The sequence below is a fragment of the Cervus elaphus genome, chromosome 1 (genome assembly GCF_910594005.1).
Source record: "Cervus elaphus chromosome 1, mCerEla1.1, whole genome shotgun sequence".
NCBI classification, from domain to species: Eukaryota; Metazoa; Chordata; class Mammalia; order Artiodactyla; family Cervidae; genus Cervus; species Cervus elaphus.
Window position 1 is genome coordinate 37,765,471 of NC_057815.1, and position 27,396 is coordinate 37,792,866.

The following is a 27,396-nucleotide window of genomic DNA, read 5'->3' on the forward strand; positions in this document are numbered from 1 at the left end:
ACAGGTTTCTTTATCTGGTTACACCAGGTCTTAGTTGTGGCAGGCAGGATCTTTGGTTGAGGCATGCAAACTCTTAGCTGCGGCATGTCAGATCAAGTACCCTGGCCGGGGATTGAACCCGGGTTCCCTGCATGAGTCTTAACCACTGGGCCACCAGGGAACAGATACTGCAGACCATGTAAATATGGCGGCACTTGCAAAACCTACCTGTAAAACGGGCCATTTGCCTCTGCTCTTTTAGCCTCAGTCTTGGCTCCACCCTGCTCCTATTCTTATTTTTCCCCGTTTACTCCTGTTTCAGGTAATGCTACCTGATTTTACTTATCCTTAAATGCTTTTTGGAGTGAGTAGGGTATAAATAAATACAACACATCTCAAATACTGTTACATGTAGATCTTTCCAAGGCTTAAGGTGATAGGAATGGAATGTACCTCTTTCCTAAGTAAACTTTTTTTCTTTTTTTAATGGGCCATAGTGATTCTGCCTGGTGCCTTCCCATCTAAAGATTATTAGTTTGAATATGTGAAATTGCCACTTTTTATGTCAAGAAAAGTTTGCATGTTGGCAATTTCATGTGGTTCAATCTAAAAGAAATAGTAGCTGTGATCATGTCTGTGTGTGAGCTCAGTCATATCCAACTCTTGTGAACTCACAGACTGTAGCCCGCCAGGCTCCTCTGTCCATGGGATTCTGCAGGCAAGAATCCTGGAGTGGGGTGCCACTTCCTCCTCCAGAGGACTCCCGACCCAGGGACTGAACCCAAGTCCCTTGCGTCTCCTGCATAGGCAGGTGGTTCCTTACCACTGCACCATCTGGGAAGCCCAGCCACGGTTATACCTTTGCTTTATAAATGTAATCTATGTAATCTAAAAACAGAATTTGGCTTCCGATTCTGCTCACTGTTATCTCATTGGGAAGGAGACAAGATAAGTGTCCTTCCCCCATTTCACAGATGGGGTCGGAGAGTGACTTGGGTCTCTCAGCCAGCTGTCTCCCAGGCCGTGGAGCTTGCTCCTAGTCTGTTCCCTGTTAGAAAGGCAGCCAAGTCTGAAGCCGTGTCAGACCTGCTTGGACCATGCCGAGAGCTCTGGTGCCCGTCCCAAGTTGGTGAGGAGGCCCATGGGTGCTGAGGATGGCGTGGGGATGAGCCTAGCTTCTGGCTCTCCCCTTCTCAGCCCAGCACAGCCCTGTGGCTCACAGGACAAGCCTTGGCAGCCCCTGAAGCTCAGCGCACACGGGTAGATGGGTCGTTAGCAGAGTTAAGTCATCAAAAGCGCATTTCACATTTCAAATGACTTTGCAGTCATTTCCTCAGTACCTTCATCATATGTTTTTTCATTTGGTTTTGGTCTCTTTGAGTAAATACAACCACAATTATCATAAGCTTTCCCCACTCCCCACCTAAGCTTGTTTTTTAATTGCTTGAGTTTCATTTGAATTTTTCCAGTTTCTTGGCATTTGTCGTCATCTTGTGCAGTACTGCCTACTTGCTTTAGACGAAGAAACCTCTATCACCCTTGTGCCCACTCTTCTTGTTAATATCTGTCTCCAGGTAAACTGGAAATAGGTGGAACATGTTCTCTGAAATGAGGTAGTTTGAAACAGGCCGGGTCCCATGACCCTCACCTTCCTCCCCATATGAGAAAGTGAAGGGACAAATGTGCGTGGACAGCAGTAGAGTGAAGGCCAGTGTCCCTTTGTGAAACGTGCTGGGCTTTAGATTGAAGCAGTCAGGAGCCTCAGGCCTCTACATGTCTCTTTCTGCTTGTGTGACCCAGTAAACTGCTTAGCCCTGATGCGCCTGGTATCTCATCTGTATCAGAGATTTATGGTGAAACTTCAGAGAGATGATGCCTATGTGCCAGGTAAACTTTTTTCTGCAGCATTTGACAGGTTAGTCTCTTGACTTACCAGGAGAACTCGTCTTGTTTTTCTATAAACCAAAAGACTAAAGATAGTAATAGCTGGTTTGGTGGCTTAATGACGGCAGGGTCAAGGTCTCTGTCCCTCTCTTGACCTTTCCCTCATGGTCACATAAGGCTGCTGCAACTCCAAGCATCACATCCCTCTTTAAGACAGGTTAGCACCAAATGGGTCTGTCCCTTTTATCAAGAGGAGCTACTGCTTTTGTGTCTCTTTGGTCAGAATTGTGTCACATGCTGCCCTGGAGGGGAGATGGTTCCAGCTTCTGAGGCAGAGGCAGGCAGGACAGAAAGGGGATAACGGGATGTCTGGTTCACCAGCAAACAGCCATCTGCCACATCAAAGAAAGCAGCTAGTACCATGCCTGACATGTGGTTTGGACTCAATAATGACTTTTGCATCACTTTCTTTCTTCTGGGTCTATTGCTCAGGGTCCTAAACTAAGGGGGAAGCACACTTATTGGTCATTTAGACCATTTTCTGACCTGTGGTACCTCTCCTTTTCCATCAGCTGCAGGTCAGCAGAGCAGAACATCTGCCATGAAAAAAGGACAGACCTGCCATCTGTGTCCAGTTAGGGAGTGCATTTTGTCTCATTTATGTCTCCAAGTACAAAACCCAGAGAATGTCAGACCCCCGGCTCCTCTTCTGCGCCACTCAGGTTAATTAGTATTCATTGCAAGACTAAAGAAAACAGGTTTGCTTTGGTGAGGGAAGAATCTGAACTGAGGGAAATAAATGATTTCTGACAGCAGGAACACTGACCATTCTCCTGAGGAACTTGGGGTTTTGCAGAACCCGCAGTGCGGAGGGACCACAGCAGCAATCCAGTCCAGCCCCACCTAGCACAGTGTCCCCTCTGGGGTTTCCCAAAAGGCCTGTGTGTGAGGCGCTGCAGGGAAGATTCCAGCATTTGCATTCTCTTCTACTTTTGACTGGGATGGGCGCCACAGCAGCTCATAGGTGGGGGGGGGGGGGGGGGGTCTCTCCCCAGCCAAGGAGAGGAGCGTGCCCAGTTCTGGAACAGTTCTGATTGATATAAGATGATTCCTTACACCAAACACAAGCTGCCTGCCCCCACCACCCCAGGGCAGGTCTTCCTTCTGTACTGAGGCCTCAGTTCTATCTGTCGAAGGCCTGCGGATTGTATCCACTCCCCCTCTCTCCACTGCTTGATGTGTCCGGAGACACTGACATTTTCCAGCCCAAGCATCCTTGTTTCCTCAACCATTCCTCAGGTGGTTTGTCTTCCAGCCCCCTCCCAGAACAAGCTGCTAAATAAACCCAGTACCATACCTGTGGGTGACTGGAGGCCATGCTCCTGAATATACGAACCCAATCTGATGGGCTCTTTTCTGTCTTTATCTCCCATTGTAGCCTCATGGCATCTGCTCGTGATGATATCATTCTTTCTGGCCCTCCTCCTACCCTCTGCTATTCCTTCTTGGCTCCCTTGGCGAGCCCCCTTATGCTGTCATCTTTCCAGGTCAGGGACCCCAACATCCTCTTCTGGCCCTCTTCTTGTCCGTGGCCCCAGTTATCATGCCTAAGTCTCTCTCTCAGATGTTAGAAGGAAGCATCCTTCTGTCACTGGGCACCTCCATCACAACATCCCAAGTATCATAAACTTAGTAATTTTATCATAAACTTAGTAATTTTATCATAATCTTAGTAATTTTACCGTAAACTTAGTAATGTTATCACAAACTTAGTGATTCAAAAGTAGTTCTTCAAACCCACACCGCTTGGGTGAACTTCCTGTCTTCGTATATGGCATTTCCATCTGCCTTGCTGCCTAGGCCAGAATCCTGGGAGCTCCCTGGATGGCTCCCGCCCCACACCCCTCAGGAGATGGTACTTGTCAGTCCTGCCTCCTCAGCATCTCCCGGATGCATTTCCTCTCTCTCCTGCAGCATCTCAGGCATGCCCTCTAGGTCATCATGAGGCCTCGTTCTTGTCGACTGTACGCCTTACTTGGCCCCGTCCCAGCTCATGCCTTGACCTTGATGTCTGAACAGTCCCAGCTCTCCCCCACTGGATTCCCTGCCTCCTGTGCCACCTGCTCTAATCCACCTCTGCTGCACCACCAAAGGGATTTGTCCTGAATGCACATCTGTCCTGTTATTTTCCTACTTAAAACGCTGAAAGGACTTTCTACTGCCTACTAGACTAGTTCTTGAACATCTGAGAAATAGAGTGTCTAGGAATCACCTGGGGACTTTATTTAAATGCAGCTTCTGGGCTTCCCTGGTAGTTCAGCGGTAAAGAATCCACCTGCCAATGCAGGAGACGTGGGTTTGATCCCTGGTCCAGGAAGATCCCACAGGCGCAGAGCAGCTAAGCGCGTACCACGACTATTGAGTCTGTCCTCTAGAGCCCGGGAGCTGCAGCTACTGAACCCACACGCCCCAGAGCCCATGCTCCACAACGAGAGAAGCCGCTGCAATGAGAAGCCCTTGCACCACAACTAGAGAAAAGCCCACACAGCAATGACAACCCAGCACAGCCCCCAAAAATAAATAAATAAAATTATAAAATGCAACTTCCTGAAATCTCCTCTCACTCAGAGACTGAGAGGGCCTCAGAAGCCTGCAGCCCAACCCTGTCCACACACCCCCACCAAGCAAGTCATCCACCACCCACACTTGGGATTCAGGCTGCCCAGGGAAAGTACAGACATTCCAGAAGGCCGTAGACAGTCCATTGTGACCCAGGCTGGCTGCTCCCTGTCCACTAGCAGGACACCCTATGCACTAGCTGTGAGGAACCACTAGCAGTCCCCGAGTGTGCCTCTGCTGTTTGACGCCTTGTCATCTCTCTGACTGCTGTGCCCTCTGCCTCGGATGCTCAGCTCCTGTCCCCACATGCCTGACACGGGCCTGCAAGCCCCTTGGAGCTGGGACCTTGTCCTTTTCCTACTTGGCACACAGTCAGTGCCAGCGAGTGCTGTTGACTGCCTGGACAAAGGGACGAGTAGCCAACGCTCCACTTTCGAGTGATGCGGGAGTGTCCTCCTCATCTCCATCCTCCCACAGCTCTTGCCAGCTGGGCTCCGTGCCCACTTGGCATGTGCCTGTTTCTATCCTGTCACCTGACACATGTCACCGTAGGAGGCCAGACGCTCAGCCTGGTGTCCCAGAATCAAGTGCAGCCCTCGGCACGCTGTAGGTGCTCGGTATGGGTCTGCTGGATGGACACGTGACTTCCACTCCATCGTCCTGGTGCTGGTCAGCCCTTGAGGCAGCCTGATATTCCATTATGCTTTGTGGCAGGCGCACCAGACTGTTTGCTCATATCCTGGGTTAGCAGTTGGGTAAAAATCTTAAGTCTTTTTCACGTGAGTCAGTTATCAACCAGGTCTCCCAATTCTGTTACTTAAACAGATTTCCCAGCTCTCAGGGAAGGACTTTGAGTTTAACTCTCTGAAATTTCATCTCATGTATTCAGCAACCTGTCAAAATCTTGTTAAGTCTTTAATCCATCCCCCGCTTCATTAAGGGGCCCCCACTTAGTCATCAGCGCACATTAGTAAGCATGCCATTTGGATGTCATCTGTGTGATTCAGCTTGGCCGAGCCAGAGTCACACGGTAGAGGCACCAGAGGCCTTCCAGGTCAGCGTCTGATGATCAGTGAATGCAGGGTAAACCTGTTCACGCCCCTGGAACCGCACATTAAGTGGTAGAACTGTTCTCACGGGACAGTACCTGCCTCACTGGGGAGGGCAAGGGCTGGGCTTCCTGGGGGCACGAGCAGCCCTCTCAGCTCACTTTGCTCAGGTGTGACTCCTCCTGGTCTCCACGCCAGGCCCCCTCGCTGGGGATGCTGTGAGCTGGAGGTCAGCCCATCCTGAAGGTGTTACGTGTGTTTGCAGGTTGTTGGAAGCTCTGGTGTCGTTCCTTGACTTCTCAGATAAAAAGGCCAACTCAGCCATGGGACTGCTCACCGACTTGGCTCTGCAAGAAAGGTAATTTTTCTTGCCAGAAATTGACATCTCCTCTTCAGCCTCTGCTGCACTGTCTGATCTTCCAAAATGTGCGGCACACAGGAGGTTAGGCCGACTGAGCATCACAGGATTCCCTGCATAGGAGAGCTGATGTCCCCAGGGGCTGTGGTCACCACTTCTGTCCCAATCCCTCTGCGTGTTGGGGACCCGGCCCTCAACAGGATTGGAAGCCGTCATATACTTAGAACTGCACCTCTCATAGTAAGTGTGGGGGACCCGGCCCTCAACAGGATTGGAAGCCATCATATACTTAGAACTGCACATCTCATAGTAAGTGTGGGGGACCCGGCCCTCAACAGGATTGGAAGCCGTCATATACTTAGAACTGCACCTCTCATAGTAAGCGAACCTACCATTGTTCTGTGCTGGTGAAGCTTCTTCCCCTAATCAGTGCCTAATAGGAACTGCCTGGCAGATGTATGTTGAATAAATAGGAAAGAGAAGGAGGAAGAAAAAGAGAAAGGAATGGGGAGGGAGGAGAAACACGGAAACACAGGGGAACCCTCCTGGGCTGCCAGTGGCATAATGGGTAGCCAGCCTCCTGCCTTTGTTTTTTTCTTTAGCTGATGCTGGAGAAGACAGTAAAGATCTTAGATTTTCATAACTTTTCATTTTTTTTAATGCATCTTGTTTTGTTGTTAATTTCCTCACCAACATTATGGCATCTTACCTAGAAATGGTCATATAGCGTGAGAGATCCTCATGCAGGTAGCCGGCTACTGGCCATCGGCAGGGGCTGGGGGCAGTACTACCCGAGTATCAGGTGGAGGTGTACGTGCCATGGGGCCCTCCTGACAGCTGCGACATGTAAATGTGCTTACACCGTGTAACTCGGAGCCAGGGGAGGGCAGGGGTGGTGCGAAGTCAACCTGCAGAAACCTCAGGATTCCAGCAGCTTCTGCAGAAGAGAGCCACCCTCTGAGATGTGTTATTTCACATCAAAGGTCAGTCTCCAGGCTTAGAAGTAGAGTAAAGCCACATGACCTACCCAGTGATGACCTTTTCTACTTCCCAATGACTCCTTCACGCAGGAGCAAATCACAGGGGCCCACAGCTGGATGATTGGCTCCGTTACCCGAGACACTGCACTTATGTTTTACTTTGCACGGTGTAGAAATAAGTCATGGCTGATGTTCTCTTGACAGATTTCAAGTCTGGTTCCAGACCAGCCTTCCAGACGTCCTTCCGGTGCTGACGGGCGTGCTGGTGAGCAAACCCTTGTCTTGTCACCTGCGACAGACCCTCTTGGGAGTGTGTGCGGGGCTGTTTCAACAGGGGTTTGCCTCCTAGAACTCCCGTTGCCTCTCAGGTTGATTGATCATTTATTCACAGCTGGAATTTATACAAGTCTTGGTTATTGGAACAGTTGCTGTGGGGGCAGGTGGAGAAGGTTCATGGGCAGGGCTGGTTGCAGGGGAGGAAGGCTGTAGGCGGTGATGGCGGAGAGTTTGTCGGTCTCCACCAGTCCCCTTCTGACCAAAGTCCTGTCATAAGTTATTGAACTGTCGTTGATCAGCCGCTCAGCCGTGTCTGACTCTTTGTGACCCCATGGACTGTAGCACGCCAGGCTTCCCTGTCCATTAACAACTCTCAGAGCTTGCTCAAACTCATGTCCATTGAGTCAGTGATGCCATCCAACCATCTTGTCCTCTGCTATCCCCTTCTCTTCCTGCCCTCAATCTTTCCCAGCATCAGTCTTTTCCAGTGAGTTGGCTCTTTGCATCAGGTGGCCAGCGTCATAAGTACCTCATGCAACCCTGTCCCCTGAATTGTCATCCTGATCAGGAGAGCAGGTGTGATGGTTGGAGTTGATGAGGGAGAAAGGTGCAGGTGTTGGGGAGTAGCGGGGGAGTCCTCCAAAAGAGCGTGCTGCGACGAGACCTGTCCCCAGTGAACCGTAGAATTCTCAGGGGTCCTTTGAGGGTGTATCAACATCCTGGTATTTCACAGATGTGGAAATGGAAGCTCTGGGAAGGGACAGGACTTGCCCCAGTGCCCCAGTTGGTTTGTGGAGTGACTGGGACCAGGCTGGGGCGCTTTGGGGTCTGCCCCGCTGTGTGCCTCCTTCCTTTCTGCCGGCGTGACCCCACTGACATCCCCATGTGACATCAGGCCATCTGGTTCCCAGATGTTTTGGAGCGTGAAGGACACCCCTGGAGATGATTCCGGCATTATTCCTCTGCTCTCTGCAGATTCGCTTTCTCTTCCTTCCCTTTCAGAAGAGAGATCCCAAGGTCACCAACGTATCAGCTCTCTGCCAGTGTCTTGCCATCATGGGGAACTTCAGTGCTGAGGCCACCGCCCAAAGACAGATGTCTGCCTCTGAAGACTTTGGGGCTGCCTGCTTGGGCCTCATGGTATTTCAGCTTTTCTGTTCAGAGCTAGTTTTCTATCTCCTCTGGGGCCATGGGCTTCTCATTAATTATCTGACTTTTCTAAAAATTCTGTTTGAGGGTGCAGGGGCCAGTGGCTTACCGCTTCTATAACCCTAGATTTGATGGACAGCTGGCCTTAAAGAATTCTCCAGATCAAGTCTCCTCCACCCTGGAGACATCTGGAGGGTTCCCTGTGGAGCTAGCTTGAGCACCCGTTTCAGCAGCTCCCTCCGCAATTTGAACGCAGGGCCAGAGCCCCACAGCAGAGGCGCCAGACAGTCTGTGCTATAAATGGGTCTCTGATTTTCCTGCCTCACTTCAGTTCGTGACACTGGCCCTTTAGGGAGTGTGAGAGATCTGGGACCATCGCCAAGGGGAACAGGTGACCATGACAAGATCACTGATCACCTTGTTTTGTTTCCCAAGGCCAAGTGTGAGGAGGATGCGGACCTGTTCAGGGACATCATGTATGCCCTCCTGGGGCTCGTGATGAACCTGTGTCTTCAGTCCCCCCTTGTCTCCGAGGTACCGGATTCTTTTCTCCCTACCGTAACACATTCTGTTGCTTAGAACTGCTCTCGTTGCCCTGTAGAGGCTAGAAGCAGGGCACTCAAACCCTGGCATTGGGAATGGGGAACGCTGGGCGGAGGTTCCACCCCTGCTCCGCTCAGGGATGGATGAGTCACTCTGTCAGTTATTCATTCTGCAAACCAGCTGAGTGTCCAGGGCGCTGCACACGGTGCTAAGTTCTGCATTTACACAGTCAAATATGATGTGGCCCTCGTAGTTGGGGGAGATGGACGTGGGAAAGAAATGAGGGCAATCGCAGATGTTGTGAAGCAGATGGGGACTGACCTGGCGGTGGCGAGAAGGAGAGAGTGGGGAGTGGTTGGTTCTGCATGAGCGCCCAGAAGGAATCTGCAGATGACCGTGACCTGGAGAGGCAAGCTCCTTCTCATACTGCCTGTTGTTGTAGGTTTGGGCCATGGAGGTGAGCAAGAAGTGCCTGTCTCTGCTGAATAGCCAGGATGGAGGAATCCTCACAGTAAGCTTCCCCCAGGGAAATCCAGAAACCGCTTCCTTTATTGTTCTCGTTTGTTTTGTTCTGTGGTCACCATGCCTTTGAGCTTCTTCTGACTCTCTGAGGCATGGGTCAGACATACTCCTCAAAACGATGCCCATAAGCACAGAAATACTGAGTCTGCCTACTGGTTCAGGGGATTTGGAGACCCCTGAATGTGGATGCCCTGGAATCTAGGAACTCCAGTTCAGAATCCTTTTTCTTGAAGGTGTGGAGCTTAACAGCTGATACCAGGTCATCTATCTGATTTGTCCCATATCAAACCATCCTTGCGTGACTTGGACAGGCCAAATGATTTTATTTAGAATCTTTTCTCCATCGTCAAAAAAAGCTGGGCACATATTTTAAAGCCAGTGATTCTGGAGGAGTTTGTACACAATGGTTTTAGCCGCCTTGGAGATAAATTCTGGAATGGCTTTCTTGCTTCTGTTTCTGACATTTAGATAAGAAAACTAAGGCCTGTGGTTAGCACAGTATATCAGGAGGAGAGTGTTGATATGATTCAAGAGGCTGTTTGCCATCATCCTGGGATGTGTTCTTCACTCACATTAGGAATCACCCCAACTTTTCTGCCTATTAGGTCAGCCTATTAGGCCTCTAAACCTGGAGAAACAATTGGGGTCACATCCAGGGCAGATCTGGGAAACCAGCCCTTCAAGGGTCACAGCCTAGGGACTGGTTCAAGAGTTGTGAAAGGTTCTGAGTAGGTCCAATGAATCCTGTGTGTGACCAGCAAGCTGACAACTTCCCTGCAGTCAATCCAGACTTACAGGGCAAAGTGTTTAACCTGGGCTCCAGGAAGAGGTGGTGGGTTCTTCAGGTTCCCTGAGACCCCCAGCAACTGTATAGAAAATTCTGCGTGTATGTGCATTTTCATGGGGCTTGAGGGGTGCACCACGGTTTTAATCAGATCCTCAAAAAAGTTGGATGAACCCAAAAGTGGTAAGCATCGCTGTTCTTGGGGACTTGGGGTCTTCTGGCTGGTGGACCTGGTGGGTAAGTTATCTCTCTGATGGGTAAGTTACTATAGCCGATTTCTGGATGATGGAGAACAGCTGAAAGACTGATAATAATGAGGCGGCACGGGAAGCACCTTCGTGTAGAGGGCAGATGAGGGGAGCACAGCTGGTAGGCGACCAGTGTACCTTGCAGTTCTGTGGAGAAGACAGAAGTCAAACTGCCAACTACAAACAGCAGAAGACAGAAGTAGGAGATGAGTGGGCTACATTTGGTAGCCAGGCATCTCTTCCTCGAGCATAAAACATGAGCTTTTTTTTCCTTAAGGAATTGAAAGGCCAGAGAAAGAATGTTTACTTTCTAGTATTTGAGAGTGCCACCTCTCCACCTGTGAGTGGACAGACTCCCCATAAACACAGCATACCCAGACATAACTGCTTTTCTCATAAATGTGACTTGCAAGCTGAGAGTCACGAGGCATTTCAGGAAAGCCATACCAATAAACAAGCAAAGCAGAGGAAGCAGAAAATTTGAGTCCAGAAAAAAAATAGAGATGATGTTGGAAAGAGAGGAAAAAACTAATAGCTATCATTTGTATCTTCAGAAAGATTCAAAATGGTGTTATGGCCATAAAAGAGTAACAACTTGCTATTAAAAAAATTCAGAACTGGAAAATAAAAATCAATAAAGTCTCCTAGAAATTAGAATAAAAAGATTCAGGAAAGATAAAAGTCCCAGAGGATCAATCCAGGAAGTCTGCCGTGTAATAAGGGTCCTGCTGGTATCAGAGCCCCACAGGAATACAGGGCAGGACTTCCTTGCTGAGGGGTGAATGCTGGTCCTTTGTGAAGCTGGAATGAGCTGAGCCTCTCTGTGCCCAAGGGCCATGTTGGCAGCTTTCAGTTTGAATTGGCTACCCAGTAGCTTTACTGTAAACATCAGGACTTGCTATCAGTTACTCAGCCATTGCATTTTTAAAATCAAGGTACATATTTTGCATCTAACACTAATGATTCTTGCCTCACCAAACTACTTGTTCACTTTAAAACGTCATCAGCATTTTAAGAAAAAAAAATTTTATTGAGGTATAGTTGGTATAAAATTTTTTCTTTTTTTTTTTTTATTGAAGGATAATTGCATTACAGAATTTTGTTGTTTTCTGTCAAACCTCAATGTGAGTCAGTCATAGGTGTACATATACCCCCTCCCTTTTGAGCCTCCCTCCCATCTCCCTCCCCATCCCACCCCTCTCGGTTGGTACAGAGCCCCTGTTTGAGTCTCCTGAGCCATACAGCAAATTCCCGTTGGCTAGTTGGTATACAATTTTATGTAAGTTTCAGGTGTATGGCATAGTGATTCACAATTTTTAAAGGTGGTGTTCCATATATAGTTATGATAAACTATTGGCTGTATCCCCTGCAGTGTACAGCATAGCCTTGTAGCTTATTTATTTTGTACATAGTAGTTTGCACCCCTTAATGCCCTACCCTTTTCTTGCCCCTCTCCCCGTGGGAACGTTTAGTCACCCTTTCCTTTCTGCTTCACTCAGAGAGCTGCTGGCGTTCTCAGCCGCACCCTTTCTTCCTCTCTGAAAATTGTTGAGGAGGCCCTCAGAGCAGGAGTGGTGAAGAAGATGATTAAATTCCTGAAGGTAAAATAACTTCATTAGTTACAACCCCCTGAATTTCCAGGAGTGTCATCTTTTATTTGGGGAACAGAGTTAAGGAGGGCTTTGTTCAGCAAAGGTCCTGCCATTTCCCCTCTGCTAGTTTCTAACCTTCTTGAATGAGGTTTCCCTTCTGCCTATTCACCTAGACTACTCTGACTAGCAATGGAAGATTGTTGGACAAATAATGGTTCATTAGGCAAATCCATAAAAATGCTTACCACTAAAGCCTAACTTTAAAAAATGCATGGCCTCTGTCTTCAAAAAAGATGGTCTGAGTGGCTTCAACAAGGTTTCTCAGGCCCTGGTTCTGTTCATGTTTTCCTGCTCACAATGCTCTTTCCAGTTTCCTGGAAAGGTTGGGGGGTAACTCCATTTATGAAATATGCAGGCTTCAGAGTAACCACGTGATTTTTAAAAGTATGTTCAGATTTTCCCTGCAATATGAGTGCAGTGGAAAATCCCATGGACAGAGGAGCCTGCCAGGCTGCAGTCCATGGGGTCAAAAGAGTCAGACACTACTGAGGGACTTAGCACACACACAGAAGCACAAGAGTTAGCTGGATTCTCCTGAGCCAGGAGATCAGTTACTAGGTTGCATCCTGGATCCCAGCTGCAATATACATGCCCAGTGAGGTTCACTCACCTGAGTTAGCTTGATGACCCCACAGGAGACTTATTCATCAACGCCTAGGCTGAGTGGCACTAAGAAGGGTGCTCTGTGAGGGGGCTCCTACTGGGGCAGGGGTGATATCGAGGGGGCAGAATGGGTCTGAGTTTAGGCTGCCACATGGGTGATGGTTATCATTTACTAGGTATCACTCTTGCATACCCAACGGAGCCTGCTGATTCCATATACACATGTGTGTGCATTATGCATGCGTTTCCTCACACATGCATTTTAAAGACCCCTGCATAGGGTGATTCTAACGGTTATGATTTGACAGTTATCATCTCTTAAAATGATCTAGGTTCGTGACGTTCTCCATGCAGACCTGTCAGTCTGACAGCCCTAGCAAGTCAGCCCTCATTCTCAAATGTTGAAATGACATGGGAGGGCCATTGCCTCCCTTCTTGGTAGATCTGCCGATTGACAGCATCATTCTTTTCTCAGCCCCTCACTCCTAAAGCCTTCCACAGATAATTACTCGGGTGTCCATGACAGGTCTCCATTTAAAGGGGGCTGCAGGCCGTTCTAGGGAGGATGTGAGTGACCCTGCACCCCAGCAGGGGCCAGGCCCCCTTGCCCGGAAGCACACGTATTGTCAGCAGCACTCTCTCAGAAGTTTAAGAAGCCATGAACATAATCCCAGCTACTCACTGTCATTTTCGGCCAGGAACAACCATAGCATTGGTTTTCTTGTTCTCATTGCACTCTGAAATCTAGGCAGGAGGCCAGACTGCGTCACGTTACGCAGTAAAGATACTCGCCATCTGCACAAACAGTTATCACGAAGCACGAGAAGAAGTGATAAGACTGGATAAAAGTAAGTGATCTTTTCATTAAGCAGAGCCCACATTAACTTGGAGGTTAGTCTAGCCTCGAAGCTGCAGAGGGCGCTGTGCGCGAGGAGGGAGGAGAGACCGAGGAGGTTGCGCCATGCCTCCCCGCCCCGCTGCAGTGTGTTCCGGGGACCCTGTCGCCTCACCTCCGGCTCTGAAAGCCTTTAGTTAGCCTTCGGAAGCTCATGGACACCGCACCCATGCCAGAGACTCAGCTGGGAAACAGCTCGAACTAAGATCGTTTCCAAAGCACTCTCCTTAGACGACCTGACGCGGGTCCTCTCCCTTCCCGGGGGGAAACACCTATGACCACGCGTGATGGGGAGTCCAGTGCGGCTGTGGTCTAATCACCAAACCGCTGCCGTCAGGGGGGCAGGGCCTGCTGCCGCTCACCTTCCCACCCCTTGGGAACTGAGGGGCCCACCGAGTGGGGGGCAGGACCCTTCCCTATGGAGCCTTGTCCCGGCCCCACAGGTCCAGGGCACCGGCTCCCGGCCTCCCGCTCAGGCAGGGGATGTCGAGAGGAGCGCAGAGGTTCTGCACGGGAGGTAGAGAGGACAGACCTGGCTGAGGCCAGGCCTGCATTCCTGGGACGGCTGAGTCCTGGGGGCTCCTGAGGCCCCTCAGAGACCCGGCCAGGAGCCGAGGAGCTTCGGCGCACTCAGTAGGGATTCGTCGAGCGGGTGACACGGCTGGCCTTCCACCGCCCCCCTCTCTGTGTCCACCACGTCCCCCTGCCAGCCTCCCTGCCTGTTCTCCTCCGCCCCATAGAGCTCGGGGTTCTGATGCAGCTGCTGGACTCGGAGGACGAGATCCTGGTGGGCAACGCCGCCCTCTGCCTGGGAAACTGCATGGAGGTGCCGCGCATGGCCTCGTCCCTGCTGTCCACGGACATCGTGCCCGTCCTCCTGAAGCTGGCAGGCAGCGATGCCCGGCAGACAGCCGTGCAGCTGAACGCGGGCATCGCCCTGGGGAAGCTGTGCACTGCGGAGCCCAGGTACTCAAGGACAAGGGGAGCCAGCTCCTTCTCTGGAGGAAGCACACCCCTCCCTCCTGGCCCCGCCCCGCCCAGGACACTGGGGCGCGCTCAGGCTGAAGCCGGCGAGGGGACACAGCATGGGGCAGGGGTCTTTCCTGGCACCCCCAGCGTCTTCTCTCTGCTCAGCTCCCGCGGTCTCCTCTCTCCTCTCCTCCTCCCTCTCCTCGCACCATCCCCACCTCTCTCTCCTGCCTTTCTGTCTCCTCTGCTTTTCCAGAAACAAACCTCTGACTTCATTTTTTTTTTTTTTTTTTTTTGCTTGGGGCCTAAGCATATGGAAGAGTGCCCTGCAGGGTACGTTCTCGAGCGGGGGCAAACAGGCGAGCGGGGTGGGGGGCAGCGCGATGCAGAGCAGCCGACGAGCCAGGCCCAGGGCCTCTGCGTGCCCGTGCCCGTCTCAGCGCGGGCTCCCACTCCGCTTGGTCCTGATCCTTGTGCCCCTGGAAGGTGCCCGTGTGCCTGAGCGTGGAGCCCTGGCCCCGGAGGGGTGCCTTCCGCAGACAGGGAGGGGCTGTGGCCAGCTCGCTTCCTTCTCGCCCAGCCTCACCCTCCGATCCCTCCTCTGGAAAATGTGGGAGCTGGCCTAGGTCACACCTAAAGTCCTTCCAAGTTCTGATTGTTCAAATGGAAGGAATGGATGAAAGCTTTCTTCTACAGAAAACAAGGTGCCTTAAGTAGGATGGACTCACCATGGCAGCCTGCCAGGCAGTCCCTGAAAGCAGGCCCCGACGGGTCCCTGGCATATCCGCCACTAGTGCCGCAGGCATTGCCCTGTTCCCTGGGCCTCCTGGGGGCTCCCCACTCACGCAGGGGTGTTGCCGTGTTCCGTGGGCTTCCTGGGGCTCCCCACTCATGCAGCGGGCGTTGCCGTGTTCCGTGGGCTTCCTGGGGGCTCCCCACTCACGCAGAGGGCGTTGCCGTGTTCCGTGGGCTTCCTGGGGGCTCCCCATTCATTCAGCGGGCGTTGCCGTGTTCCGTGGGCTTCCTGGGGGCTCCCCATTCATTCAGCAGGCGTTGCCGTGTTCCCTGGGCCTCCTGGGGGCTCCCCACTCACTCAGTGGGTGTTGCCATGTTCCGTGGGCTTCCTGGGGCTCCCCACTCACTCAGTGGGTGTTGCCATGTTCCGTGGGCTTCCTGGGGGCTCCCCACTCACTCAGTGGGTGTTGCCATGTTCCGTGGGCTTCCTGGGGCTCCCCACTCACTCAGTGGGTGTTGCCATGTTCCGTGGGCTTCCTGGGGGCTCCCCATTCATTCAGCGGGCGTTGCCGTGTTCCGTGGACCTCCTGGAGGCTCTCCACTCACGCAGCGGGCATTGCCGTGTTCCCTGGGCCTCCTAGGGGCTCCCCACTCACACAACGGGTGTTGCTGTGTTCTGTGGGCCTCCTGGGGGCTCCCCACTTTGATCTTCAGAGAAACAGCATCTACCCTATCCTGCCTTCCCAGCCAGCTTCTTCCTGAGCCAGGGCGATGCCTCTGGGCACCAGATGTCTGTGCTCTGGCATTTATATCCTGGAGTTTGTGCTTTAATTATAACAGGTTTGCTGCTCAGCTGAGAGAGCTTCACGGGATGGAAATTCTCAACTCTACCATGAAGCACGTGGAGAGTTCTTGAGAGACGTGCCGTCTGAGTGGGTTTTGCCTATGACTGTTCACTCTGGTTGTTCCTATACTAATAAAGACTTTTTGAATATCTGCTCCAGACCTGAACATGGATTTTCAGAGTGCTCGCCAGTTGGTTTTTATTGGTCATGAGACTTTCCCAGACTCTGATAAATAATGGGTCTAGTTGGGAACTAGATTTTGCCTAATACCTGTCCTGCCCCTTTTGTTGTTTTCTGCTGGCGTTGCACTAGAACCATCAGGTTTTTCAGCAGTGACTTCGACCTCTCTTTTCCAGCTCTGAAGTGCCAAGACATAGCCCTAATGACATCTGCGAGGCAGTAGTCTCTTTGAGCCTGGCCTGCCATTGTGGTACGAGGGCTTTAATTCAGTGGGGTGAGTGGTGGGTGGTAAGCTCCCTGGCAGGGAGTTCTTGAAGGTTCAGGGGAATCATTCCTGCAAGCACCACCCGGCGCCTTTGTCCACCCCTTGCAAGGATGCTGTAACATGCCCTTCTCTTAAACTGTCTTCTGCTTCAAGTGCCAAAGCAGGGGGAATCTCTTTCTGCGCTGAACTCTCACAAACACAGATGTAATCTATTTCTCTAACCGCCCCCCTTGCTCTCCCACCCCCATCCCCAAAAGGCACTGCTCCCTTACAGTTGCCCCAGGTCCACTCTGAAACTGACAGGGTCACCTCTGGACCCCAGGTCCCCAAGCAAAAAGTCCAATAAGGGCCACTGCTCTTCCACTTCTCAGTACAATCAGTTGACTCTTTTCAGGTAGGAGGCAGGACCTTCATGGTATAGCGAATGCCAAAGAGTCCCAGACCAAAGTTCCAAAAATCTGTGGTCCTACTTACCCTGCTACCTGGCAGCTATGTGACTGGACGAGTCCTTAACCTCTCTGAGGCCTGGTTGCAGTGTTTGGAAAAGATGGAGTTAATACTTGTCCAACCTATCTCCAACGTTACTGTGAAGATTAAATGAAGTTTTGGAGGTAAAGGCACAAGGAATTGCAAAATGCTACACAAATATATGAGATTTCCAGGCTCTATCTTGAGTTGAGGGGAGTTGACTATGATGTTAATTGAGTTAAATCTGAGGGACCTTGGGGAAGGGTAAGCACATGTCCTTTAAGGAATCAGAAGTGGACTTTAAAAAAAGAATTTTATTTATTTGGCCATGCTGGATCTTTGTTGCCGTGCACAGGCTTTTGGACTTTCTCTGGCTGTGGCGAGCAGGGGCTGCTCTTCATTGCAGTGCGTGGGTTTCTCGTTGCAGTGGCTTCTCATTGCAGAGCACGGGCTTGGACCCCAGGGGCTTCAGGAGTTGTGACGCACAGGCTGAGTTGCCCTGCATCATGTGGAATCCTCCAAGACCAGGAACTGAACCCATTAAATCCCTGGCAGACAGATTCCTGGCCACTGGACCACCAGGGAAGTCCAGAACCAGATGTTTTTGGACCATGTAGGAAAGGAGATCCTCCTTCTGAGAGATCTGATGCAACGCACCCAAACAAAATCGGTCTTCTCAAGTGAGACAGCCCTTGGCTTCAGTGAAGAGCTTTGCTCCTGAAACCACGAGAGATAATTAGCACTTTGAGGGCTAGAAGGAAACGAGTAGCCCCAAGAATCTCACTCTGGGTCAGGCTCACTGGAGCACTTAGTGCTGCTGCCCAAGTGCTATCCCTGGGTGGCCGGTAAGTGACAGGCCGCGTTAGAGAGGCTGAGACTTGCCCATCGTGCAAACAAACACTCTTCAAGAGGTCCCTGAATTGCAGAGGGAGACGGCTTGGCGCTAAACAGAGCACAGGGAAGAAAATTAGAGGCTGTGAAATTTGCAGTTTTGGGGAGAGAATTCAGTGGAGCTTTAAAAATGGAGAAGGCTGCCTGTGCCCCTAACTAGCAGACCCATCTTTTCAGATCTGAAGTTCAGGCACCTCCTCCTCCTCCCTCTCTCTGGCTGCTCTCCTCCTCCCTGGCTCTTGAAAACGGCTATTATCCATGTAATCTCTTTCCCCAAAGAGTGGGGAAAGTCAAATTATATTATTATCTTTGCTTTAGAGAAGCTGCCAAGTGCTGTCATCTCTGCTTTGCAGGAATGTCTGGCGGTACCTGAGGTGCGCCCTCCTCTCACAGGTGGAGAGAAATGGTTTACACACTGGAGTCTCCATCTCTGCGGAGCCAGCCCTCCCTGGTCTCATGGCCTCTCACACAATGCTACCATGCGGGGCTCCCAGGCAGCCTGGGAAAAACGATCTCCATGTGGAAGGAGGGGCACCTCTCCTCATGCCAGGAGACACGAGCACTGTCCTGACCACCCTCAGGATCACGGATTATTCCTGGAAAGCAGTCTGTCGGTTCCATGGGCAGAGGGATTGTCCATCCTAAAGAGGTGGGACAGGGCTTCCCAGGTGGCGCTAGTGATAAAGGACCCACCTGCCAAAGCAGGAGATGTGACCGAGATGGAGCTTAGTAACCACCCTGAAGCCACTGTGGAGGAGTCAAGCCCTGGATGGTGAACTGCTGTCTTAGTCTAGGTGATGCCAGTGGTGCAAGAAGGTAGCAAGGCTGGACTGAGGTTAGTAGATTTCGGAAGAAGTGACAGGAAAGAGCAGGAATGCTATGGTAGGCACTTTCTTAAGTTTCTGTTAGGACGAGAGCATCCTAGCTTGGAGAACTGAGAGAAGAGAGTACTATCCGAAGCTTCCTGAGGCCAGGTGACTTTCGGCAAAAGTTCTCATTTTCTGAATGCCTTGAAAAGACAGATTCCACAAGGCCCAGGAAGAGGAGAGAGTAATTGGAGATGAGGAAAACATTTACAGGTCACTCCGTTTCTCAAGGCGAGAGGCTCTTAGTCCTCCTGGGCCTGGGACTGGCCAGCCTGCAGAGAGAAAGTCCTGCCCGAGGTCTCTTGCAGGCACTGTCACGAGTGTCTGAAGATCCAGCCCCTGTAAGCCTCACAAAGACCCAGTGAGGAGGGCATTATCTCACTTTGTGGGAAAAGAAACTTAAGATGTGAAGACAATCAGTGCTTCTTACCCAGGCCACCTAGCAGGTAGGTTAGGGAGTCAGAATTTGACCCCAGCCTGGATTTTAACTCCTTCTGAGTAAAAAAGGCACTCCCGTTTACTAAACATGGCCTGAGGGAAAAATTACTGAGTTTCTCCAAGCCTCAGTTTCCTCTCTGTAAAATGGAAGAAACAGTCCCTACTTAACAGAGTTCTTGGGTTTGGATTTAACCCATATGCAGGGCCTGGCACGGGCGACTGGTAAATAGAAGGCATTCTCTTAAGAGGGACTATTATTTTTAAGCCAGCAATTGCCATGATCTTATTTTCATCCCCCTCCCACACTCAGCAATCTGCTCACCCTCCTAGGTACTCACCTCTAGGCAGGCAAGCAGCTATGTGGCTCTTACGTCTGCTCTTCCCTCTCTCCTATACCCAACGGCAAACACGAGGATCCCTCAAGACTTGTCTGTGGGCAGCGAGGTCTAAAGGCACCAGGCCTGGGTGGGGTGGGGTTCTGAGCAGGGCTCCCTGAGGTTCCACAATGCTCCTTACCAGGAACGAGGTGCCCGGGGCTTCCCCGGCCTGGAGCCAGGCTGCGTTTACATGGGCAGGACCCCGTGGGCAGTGGGCTGGGAACCCTGTGCAGGAAGGGCTGTGGATGCTGGGATCAATACCCCAAATCCCCCTCACCACACAGATGCTCCCTGCCACTTGCTATCTGACCTTCTTAGAATCCCGAAAGCCCATTGATTCCAATGGTTGTTCTTTCCCCCTCGCCCCGGGCCATAAGCACCCGGAAAGGAGGCGCAGGTCACAGCAGGACCCACAGGTGACCGCTCCCACTCCCGCTGCTGCCCGCCACATGCCAGTGAAGCCCTGAGCTGCTGTGATCTGAAGCCCTGCTGAATGACATTCTGTCAAGACCTCTAATTTAATCTCCATTTCAAAAAGGCAACATGAAGAGTGGGTTCTCCCTGGAGCCAGCCTGGCCTTTGGTCTGAATTTGCCCTGAGACCAGGATCCCATTTCTCTGACTGCTTTCTGGTCTCTGCTCCTACAGGAGGTGAGGGAGAGCCCGTGGGTGCCAGCAGAGCGTGGGAGCGGCAGCTGCTTCTGTGCCCTGCCAGCCACCCCAGACCCAAGTCAGCCCAATTCCGGGGCTGGGCTCCCGTCCCCGAGTGAGGGTGGCTGTCTGCCAGCAGTGCCGCTTCCTCTCAGCCCGAGCATCACTCCCCTCTCACGTGTCCGTCTCCAACTTCACATTGTGCTTTTAATCTTCAGCAGCTCCATCTGCTCATTTAGATCCCTCACGTCCCCTCAAGCCACAAGTCCACCCAGACACATGCACGCACAGGCGGACTTCATCTCTCTGCAGCTGAGAGATGAATTTGCACATAAAAGTGGATGGGTTCACACGCAGTGAGGATTTAGGCTGATCCAAGGCACGTTAAGAGAGGGGGAAATATTAGAACGAGTGACGAGGACAAAGGCGCCTAGAATGTCCAAGCTGAAAATAATTCAGGGGCCATCTAATCCTGTCAACTTTATTGGAAGCCATCTGATGTCCGTTGCTAAATACAATTCACTGTTCGAAATGTGTTGCCCAGACCACTGTCCCCCATTTTAAAAATGAGGAAATCAAGACTCCAAAAGACCCTGTGAGCTGTCCTCCATGTGCGAGAAGCCTCTGAACCAAGGTACAGAGAAGGACAGGGACCCATGGGGGCTTCTGGCAAGCAGGATATGCAGGGGCTGGAGTGCAGGTGCCCCGTGTCCTGATGCCGGGTTCAAAGCCCAGCTTCACCTCTTACAATGTCATGCCTTCAACTGCCTTGTCTGCAGATGTGGGGTGGGGAAGGTATGATAGCTATTTCATGGGTTTATGGTGAGGATTAAATGAGATGACTTCTGCAAAGTTCTCAGCTGAGCACACGATAAGCTTTCAGAAAATGGTGGTTACTACCATTGTTGTCATTATACTGGAATCAGTTGCTTCCATAGATGCCCCCGCCTTGCCAGCCATGTGTGCTGTTTTCCCGAGTTCTTACATGTGAGGCTCTTTATCAGAAGGGCTTCTAGATTCAATGTTATCCTGGATGTAGACTGACTGGGAGGGCTGAGGTCGTGCGGACGGCTGGTGGGGACTCAAGATGGGGTGGGAAGCATGCACCAGAGAGCCTCAAGGACTGAGACACGCATTCAGTAGGATAAGACTTTGCTGAATTCAACACTATGTTATCAGTATTGAGGAAAATAAAAAAAAGACAGGCACCGGATTTGGTTAACTTGAATTATAGTAATAGCCGCCTTGCTGATCTGCCTGTCTCATTTTGTCTTCTAAGCCAGCCTGCACAGTGCAGCCGGAGTAATCCTCTTAAAGATCACTTTCATTATGCCGTGCCCCTTTTCAGGCACCTCCTCACAACTGCCTGCAGAATGAAGGACAAACTCCTTCACCATGTGTGAGAATGGGGTGTCTGCCTGTGGATGTGTGCATGGGTGTGTGTGCTGTGAGTGCATGTAAGCATATGGGCAAAGGGGGAGGAAGAACATAGGGCTTTTTTAATATTCTGAAAATTTGCTGATAAAGCACTCACATTATTTTCTTTAAACTACTATATGATTTATATACATTTCTAACTCTAGGTATGAGTAAGAGCCATGATTCATAAGTTTTAGGTACAATTTAAAAATTAACCCTTAAATATTACCAAAATTACACATGGTCTTACCACATGACCCATGTGGTGTGATCTCACTGAGCCTCAGAGTTGGCTTGGTTTCAGGGTCACATCCTGGAACTGTCACCAAATCAGACTTGTGTCTGCTCCCCCAGTGTGCAGTAAAGCCAATCTAGTGACACCAGGTTGTGATGAAGAAGATGCAGCATTTATCACAGGGTACCAAGCAAGGATTGCCAAGAGAAATGTTAATAACCTCAGATATTCAGATGACACCATCCTTAAGGCAGAAAGTGAAGAGGAACTAAAGAGCCTCTTGATGAAAGTGAAAGAGGAGAGTGAAAAAGTTGGCTTAAAACTCAACATTCAAATAATGAAGATCATGGCATTTGGCCCCATCACTTCATGGCAAATAGATGGGGAAACAATGGAAACAGTGACAGACTTTATTTTGGGGGGCTCCAAAATCATTGCAGATGATGACTGCAGTCTGAAATCAAAAGATACTTGCTCCTTGGGAGAAAAGCTATGACCAACCTAGACAGCATATTAAAAAGCAGAGACATTACTGACAAAGGTCCATCTGGTTAAAGCTATGGTTTTTTTTCCAGTAGTCATGCATGGAGGTGAGAGTTGGACTATAAAGAAAGCTGAGCACTGAAGAATTGATGCTTTTGAACTGTGGTATTGGAGAAGACTCTTGAGAGTCCCTTGGACTGCAAGGAGATCCAACCAGTCAATCCTAAAGGAAATCAGTCCTGAAGATGCTGAAGCTGAAACTCCAGTATTTTTGCCACCTGATGCAAAGAGCTGCCTCATTAGAAAAGACCCTGATGCTGGGAAAGACTGAAGGCAAGGGGAGAAGGGGATGACAGAGGATGAGATGGTTGGATGGCATCACCAACTCAATGGACATGAGTTTGAGCAAGCTCCAGGAGTTGGTGATGGACAGGGAAGCCTGGCATGCTGCAATCCATGGGGTTGCAAAGAGTTGGACACAACTGAGCAACTGAACCGAACTGAAGCAAGGAGTCCAGGAAGCTCGTGCTCAAAAGACCCAAACTCCCCAGTGGCTTTCAGGGAAAGGGTGAAGATGGAGAGTTAGGAGGTATGTGACCAGCTTGTGGACATTCTTCTGATTGGTTGGTGGTGAGGTAATGGGAGTCAACATCATAACCTTCTGGTTCCAACCAGTCTGGGGTCTACCTGCTGTGGTCAACACACAGTTAACTTCTCCCACCTGGTAGGAGTTTCAGTCTCTGCAAAACAACTCAAAGGATAGAACTCAGAATATGGCCTCAGCAGAGGGCTTCCCTGGTAGCTCAGCTGGTAAAGAATCCACCTGCAGTGCAGGAGACCCCAGTTCGATACCTAGATCAGGAAGTTCCCCAGGAGAAGGGATAGGCTACCCACTCCAGTATCCTTGGGCTTCCCTGGTAGCTCAGACAGTCAGTAAAAAATCCACCCACAATGCAGGAGACCTGGGTTCGATCCCTGGGTTGGGAAGATCCCCTGGAGGAGGGCATGGCAACCCACTCCAGTATTCTTATCTGGAGAACCCCATGGACAGAGGAGCCTGGTGGGCTATAGTCCATGGGTTTGCAAAGAGTCAGACATGACTGAGCAACTAGGGCACATGATTTCAGAGGAGGAACTAAAGGACCTTGACTTTGTTTAATGGCTAACTTACTATTATTTTGTCTTGCTTGACTGTTTTCCTTTCTGCATTTTCTCTCTTTTCTGATGAATGTATTCTTTGGAACTCAGGGAAGGCCTAGGAGGCTAGAGTTTTTCTACAGACCAGAAGGCAGCAGGGGACATGGTGGGGATGGGGGCCATCTTTTCCACAAAGGCCCGTAGGTTCCTGCTGGGTTACAGAACTGACCGTGACTCCCATGCCTTTGTGGCTCATTGTGGTGCTCCAGCACCTCTAAGAAGCCTGAGGAAGATTTGCTGAGTGGTAGCCCCCCCCCCCCACGGCCTCTCTTCTCTTAGGCCAGCCCCCCATTTGTTTTGTCTGCATATATTCAGTTCACTCCCATCTTCTTGATTCTGCTTCTACTGTTCCTCCCCCGTAAAAGATCTTCTTCCCTTTCCTTAAAACCTTGACATCCTCAAAGTCTTGACATAATAAAAACGGCAGACACCTTTCATTAAACACAGGTTTCAGATCCTGTCTAATGAGGTGGATATTATAATTATTCTCCTTTTACAAATGAGGAAACGGTGGCACAGAAAGGTCAGCAAACTGGTGGAAGATCTACCCCTGAAGTCGATTTCCCCTAGAACTGAGTTCCTCTGTTGAGTTTATGATTAACCTTTCTATTCAAAACTTTATTCCCTTTCTTTTCCTGAATGTGTTCCTCTCAAGACTGAGGCATATCAAAGAAAAGGGGAGATTGGACCCTATACAAACCCCGGTGTCCCTGTCCTTTGAAGTAAAGGACTTTTGCTTTAGTCTCCCAGGCCTGTGGCTCACGACATTATCTTGTCTGGATGTCAAGCCTCTGAGTCCTCCACTCCTCAGAGGAGTACTTGCCTCACATTTCTTCACCGTAATATCCACAGATAGAATGCAAAGGTCCCACTTTGTGTTTCCTCTTGTGACGGAGTCCAAGCTCATCTCTTCACCATATGACTAGCCAGTAAGTTGAGAAATGACTTCTTAGAGTAAAGAATAGCAACCTTATTTGGTAACCCAGCAGACCAAGAAGACAGTGGAGCAGTGTTCCAAAGAAACATCTTGCCCAGGTTTGTTTTTTTTTTTTTTTTTCCCCTCAACTGTTCATTTTATTTTACTTTTTTTTTTATTTTTTTTTTTTATTTTTTTTAATTTTTTTATTAGTTGGAGGCTAATTACTTCACAACATTTCAGTGGGTTTTGTCATACATTGATATGAATCAGCCATAGATTTACACTTATTCCCCATCCCGATCCCCCCTCCCACCTCCCTCTTCACCCGACTCCTCTGGGTCTTCCCAGTGCACCAGGCCCGAGCACTTGTCTCATGCATCCCACCTGGGCTGGTGATCTGTTTCACCATAGATAGTATACATGCTGTTCTTTTGAAACATCCCACCCTCACATTCTCCCACAGAGTTCAAAAGTCTGTTCTGTATTTCTGTGTCTCTTTTTCTGTTTTGCATATAGGGTTATCATTACCATCTTTCTAAATTCCATATATATGTGTTAGTATGCTGTAATGTTCTTTATCTTTCTGGCTTACTTCACTCTGTATAATGGGCTCCAGTTTCATCCATCTCATTAGGACTGATTCAAATGAATTCTTTTTGACAGCTGAGTAATATTCCATGGTGTATATGTACCACAGCTTCCTTATCCATTCATCTGCTGATGGGCATCTAGGTTGCTTCCATGTCCTGGCTATTATAAACAGTGCTGCAATGAGCATTGGGGTGCACGTGTCTCTTTCAGATCTGGTTTCCTCAGTGTGTATGCCCAAAAGTGGGATCTTAGTTTCTTTTATGAAACATAGAGGAGTAGGTGAAGAGATAAAGTTTAAAAGGCAATAAACTGTCACAAATATTTCCTGGTTCCAGCCAGACTTCAGTGGGCACGGATCGATTTCTTGTTGCCTGCATTTATTCTCAGGTAAGCCTGATCAGGATGTTTCCTGTGAGCTAAACAAAGGTATTTTAGCTTCATGCTCAGGCATGGGAGGCAAGGTTCCCAGAGATGGGCCATCATGTATACTTGAAGCTACTGACAATATCCCTTTAGTGGTTAACTTGTAGCAAAAACGATAGACTATGAAGATTAAAGTAAAAGGCACAGATTCCAATTAAAGTCAAATAGGTTCTTCCCTGTTACACTCTAAGCAAATGTAGGCCAAAGAGCCCTATTCAAACGTCCCACCCCACAGTCCTGTGTCTCTAGCAGCAGCTTCAGCCCTGCAGTCTGTTTCCCATGGCAGGAAAATAATAGCCTCCCACAGGGAAGTGCTTTTAACTTCTTTAAAGGGCTTTCATGTCACTACTCTCATCTCATATGTATAATACCCGTCAGGTAGGTATTGTTATCTCCCATTTGAAGCAGAGGAAAGAGAAGCCCAGAGATTCGGTGTCTCGTTCAGAATTTCCTGGGGAAACCATGGCTGGGCCAGGACCAGAATCCGGCCTTTCCCTTGAACCTTGCTGCCCAGCACCCAGCCCTGCCTGTCCTCTTGTTCATTGCTGGACCCAAACCATGGCTATAGTGAAGCAGCAGTTCTTCTCCCCAAGAGCATGAGGGGGAAATGAAACTCTAACCCCTTGAAGGTTTTATCTGAAAGCCTTGCTAATCCATCAGCAGTCTGTTAGATAACAGCTTAAATCTCCCCACCAATAAGGATTAGCTTCCAACTGATTCGCAAACACATTAGAGGAGGCGTGAGGCGGCATCAGCGCAGAGGCTGGGGCACTGTCTTGAGAAATGGAGGTTTTCAGATTTCCAGACACCGCTGTGCCCCCCCAGACAGGGTGGGGGAAGCCCAGGGTCTGTCCTTGCATGAAGCAACTCCTCAGCCAAGGTCACTTAAAGAAGAGCTTGATTCTGAAAAACTCATTCACTCAGTAAGTATTTATCCAGCACCTTCTATGAGCCAGGCACTGTGCTGTCTACCGTGCTACGCTTAGTCACTCAGTCGTGTCCGACTCTTTGCGACCCCGTGGACTGTAGCCCACCAGGCTCCTCTGTCCACGGGGATTCTCCAGGCAAGAATCCTGGAGTGGGTTGCCATGCTGTCCTCCAAGGGATCTTCCCAACCCAGGGATGAAACCCTGGTCTCCTGCATTGCAGGCAGATTCTTTATCGTCTGAGCCACCAGGGAAGCCCAGTGCTGGATACTGTCAAATGACTTTGGATGAAATAGATGATACTTCCTCATTAATCTCTTTGATAATTACAACAGGGCATTCTCAGTGGGTGCTCAGTTGCTCAGTTGTGTCCAACTCAGGCTCCTCTGTCCACAGAATTATCCAGGCAAGAATACTGGAGCAGGTAGCCTATATCTCTTCTCTGGGGGATCTTCCCAACCCAGGGATTGAACTCACATCTCTTGCATCTCCTGCATTGGCAGACAGATTGTTTACCACTAGCACCACCTGGGAAGCTTCAGGGTGACAAACCAATCAGACTTGAACAAAAACTCCCCTTGGAGCTAAGGTGATCTTGGCCCCTGATTCATGAATCTGGCCGTAAGGGTTATAGGAACATCCACTAAGGCGAGAATCCTCCAGACCCCAGCCCTTGAATTACAGGGGTTATCACTCCAGGGTCCGGGTACAGCAAGATGCCTCATGTCCTTCAAGCAAAAGGAAGCATTTAGAAGACTTTAGACTTCTGGAGAGTACTGTCAGGACTATAGTTTATACATGGAGTTTATAGTTTATACTATACACAGAGTTTATAGTTTATACATATTTCTGATGAAACAGAGCCTCTCCGACACGGTCTTTATTTCTAGTGAACTCAGCCGTGACTTTTTTCTCCCAAGGGCAGTTTGGAAGTGCATCAGGAGAAATGTGGTCTGCCCTATTTACCAATCAGTGAAT

At 49.9% G+C, this 27,396-nt stretch overlaps 2 protein-coding genes across 3 annotated transcripts in view; both read left to right on the forward strand.

Annotated features, from left to right (window-relative positions):
* The window catches only part of TTC12 (tetratricopeptide repeat domain 12), a 52,746-nt gene extending 36,490 nt beyond the window's left edge, over positions 1 to 16,256 (forward strand). For both annotated transcript variants that reach the window (XM_043899530.1, XM_043899541.1), the window contains 9 exons: positions 5,797 to 5,889; positions 7,074 to 7,134; positions 8,148 to 8,285; positions 8,730 to 8,828; positions 9,280 to 9,348; positions 11,891 to 11,992; positions 13,395 to 13,494; positions 14,282 to 14,507; positions 16,086 to 16,256. In XM_043899530.1, the coding sequence (XP_043755465.1) occupies positions 5,797 to 5,889; positions 7,074 to 7,134; positions 8,148 to 8,285; positions 8,730 to 8,828; positions 9,280 to 9,348; positions 11,891 to 11,992; positions 13,395 to 13,494; positions 14,282 to 14,507; positions 16,086 to 16,161 (964 nt within the window). In that variant the 3' untranslated portion in view covers positions 16,162 to 16,256. The remainder of the gene's footprint in view (positions 1 to 5,796; positions 5,890 to 7,073; positions 7,135 to 8,147; positions 8,286 to 8,729; positions 8,829 to 9,279; positions 9,349 to 11,890; positions 11,993 to 13,394; positions 13,495 to 14,281; positions 14,508 to 16,085) is intronic.
* A 3,862-nt stretch (positions 16,257 to 20,118) lies between these two features.
* The window catches only part of ANKK1 (ankyrin repeat and kinase domain containing 1), a 32,602-nt gene continuing 25,324 nt past the window's right edge, over positions 20,119 to 27,396 (forward strand). The window contains 2 exon segments of the mRNA XM_043914875.1: positions 20,119 to 20,125; positions 20,223 to 20,340. Coding sequence (XP_043770810.1) covers positions 20,119 to 20,125; positions 20,223 to 20,340 — 125 coding nt within the window.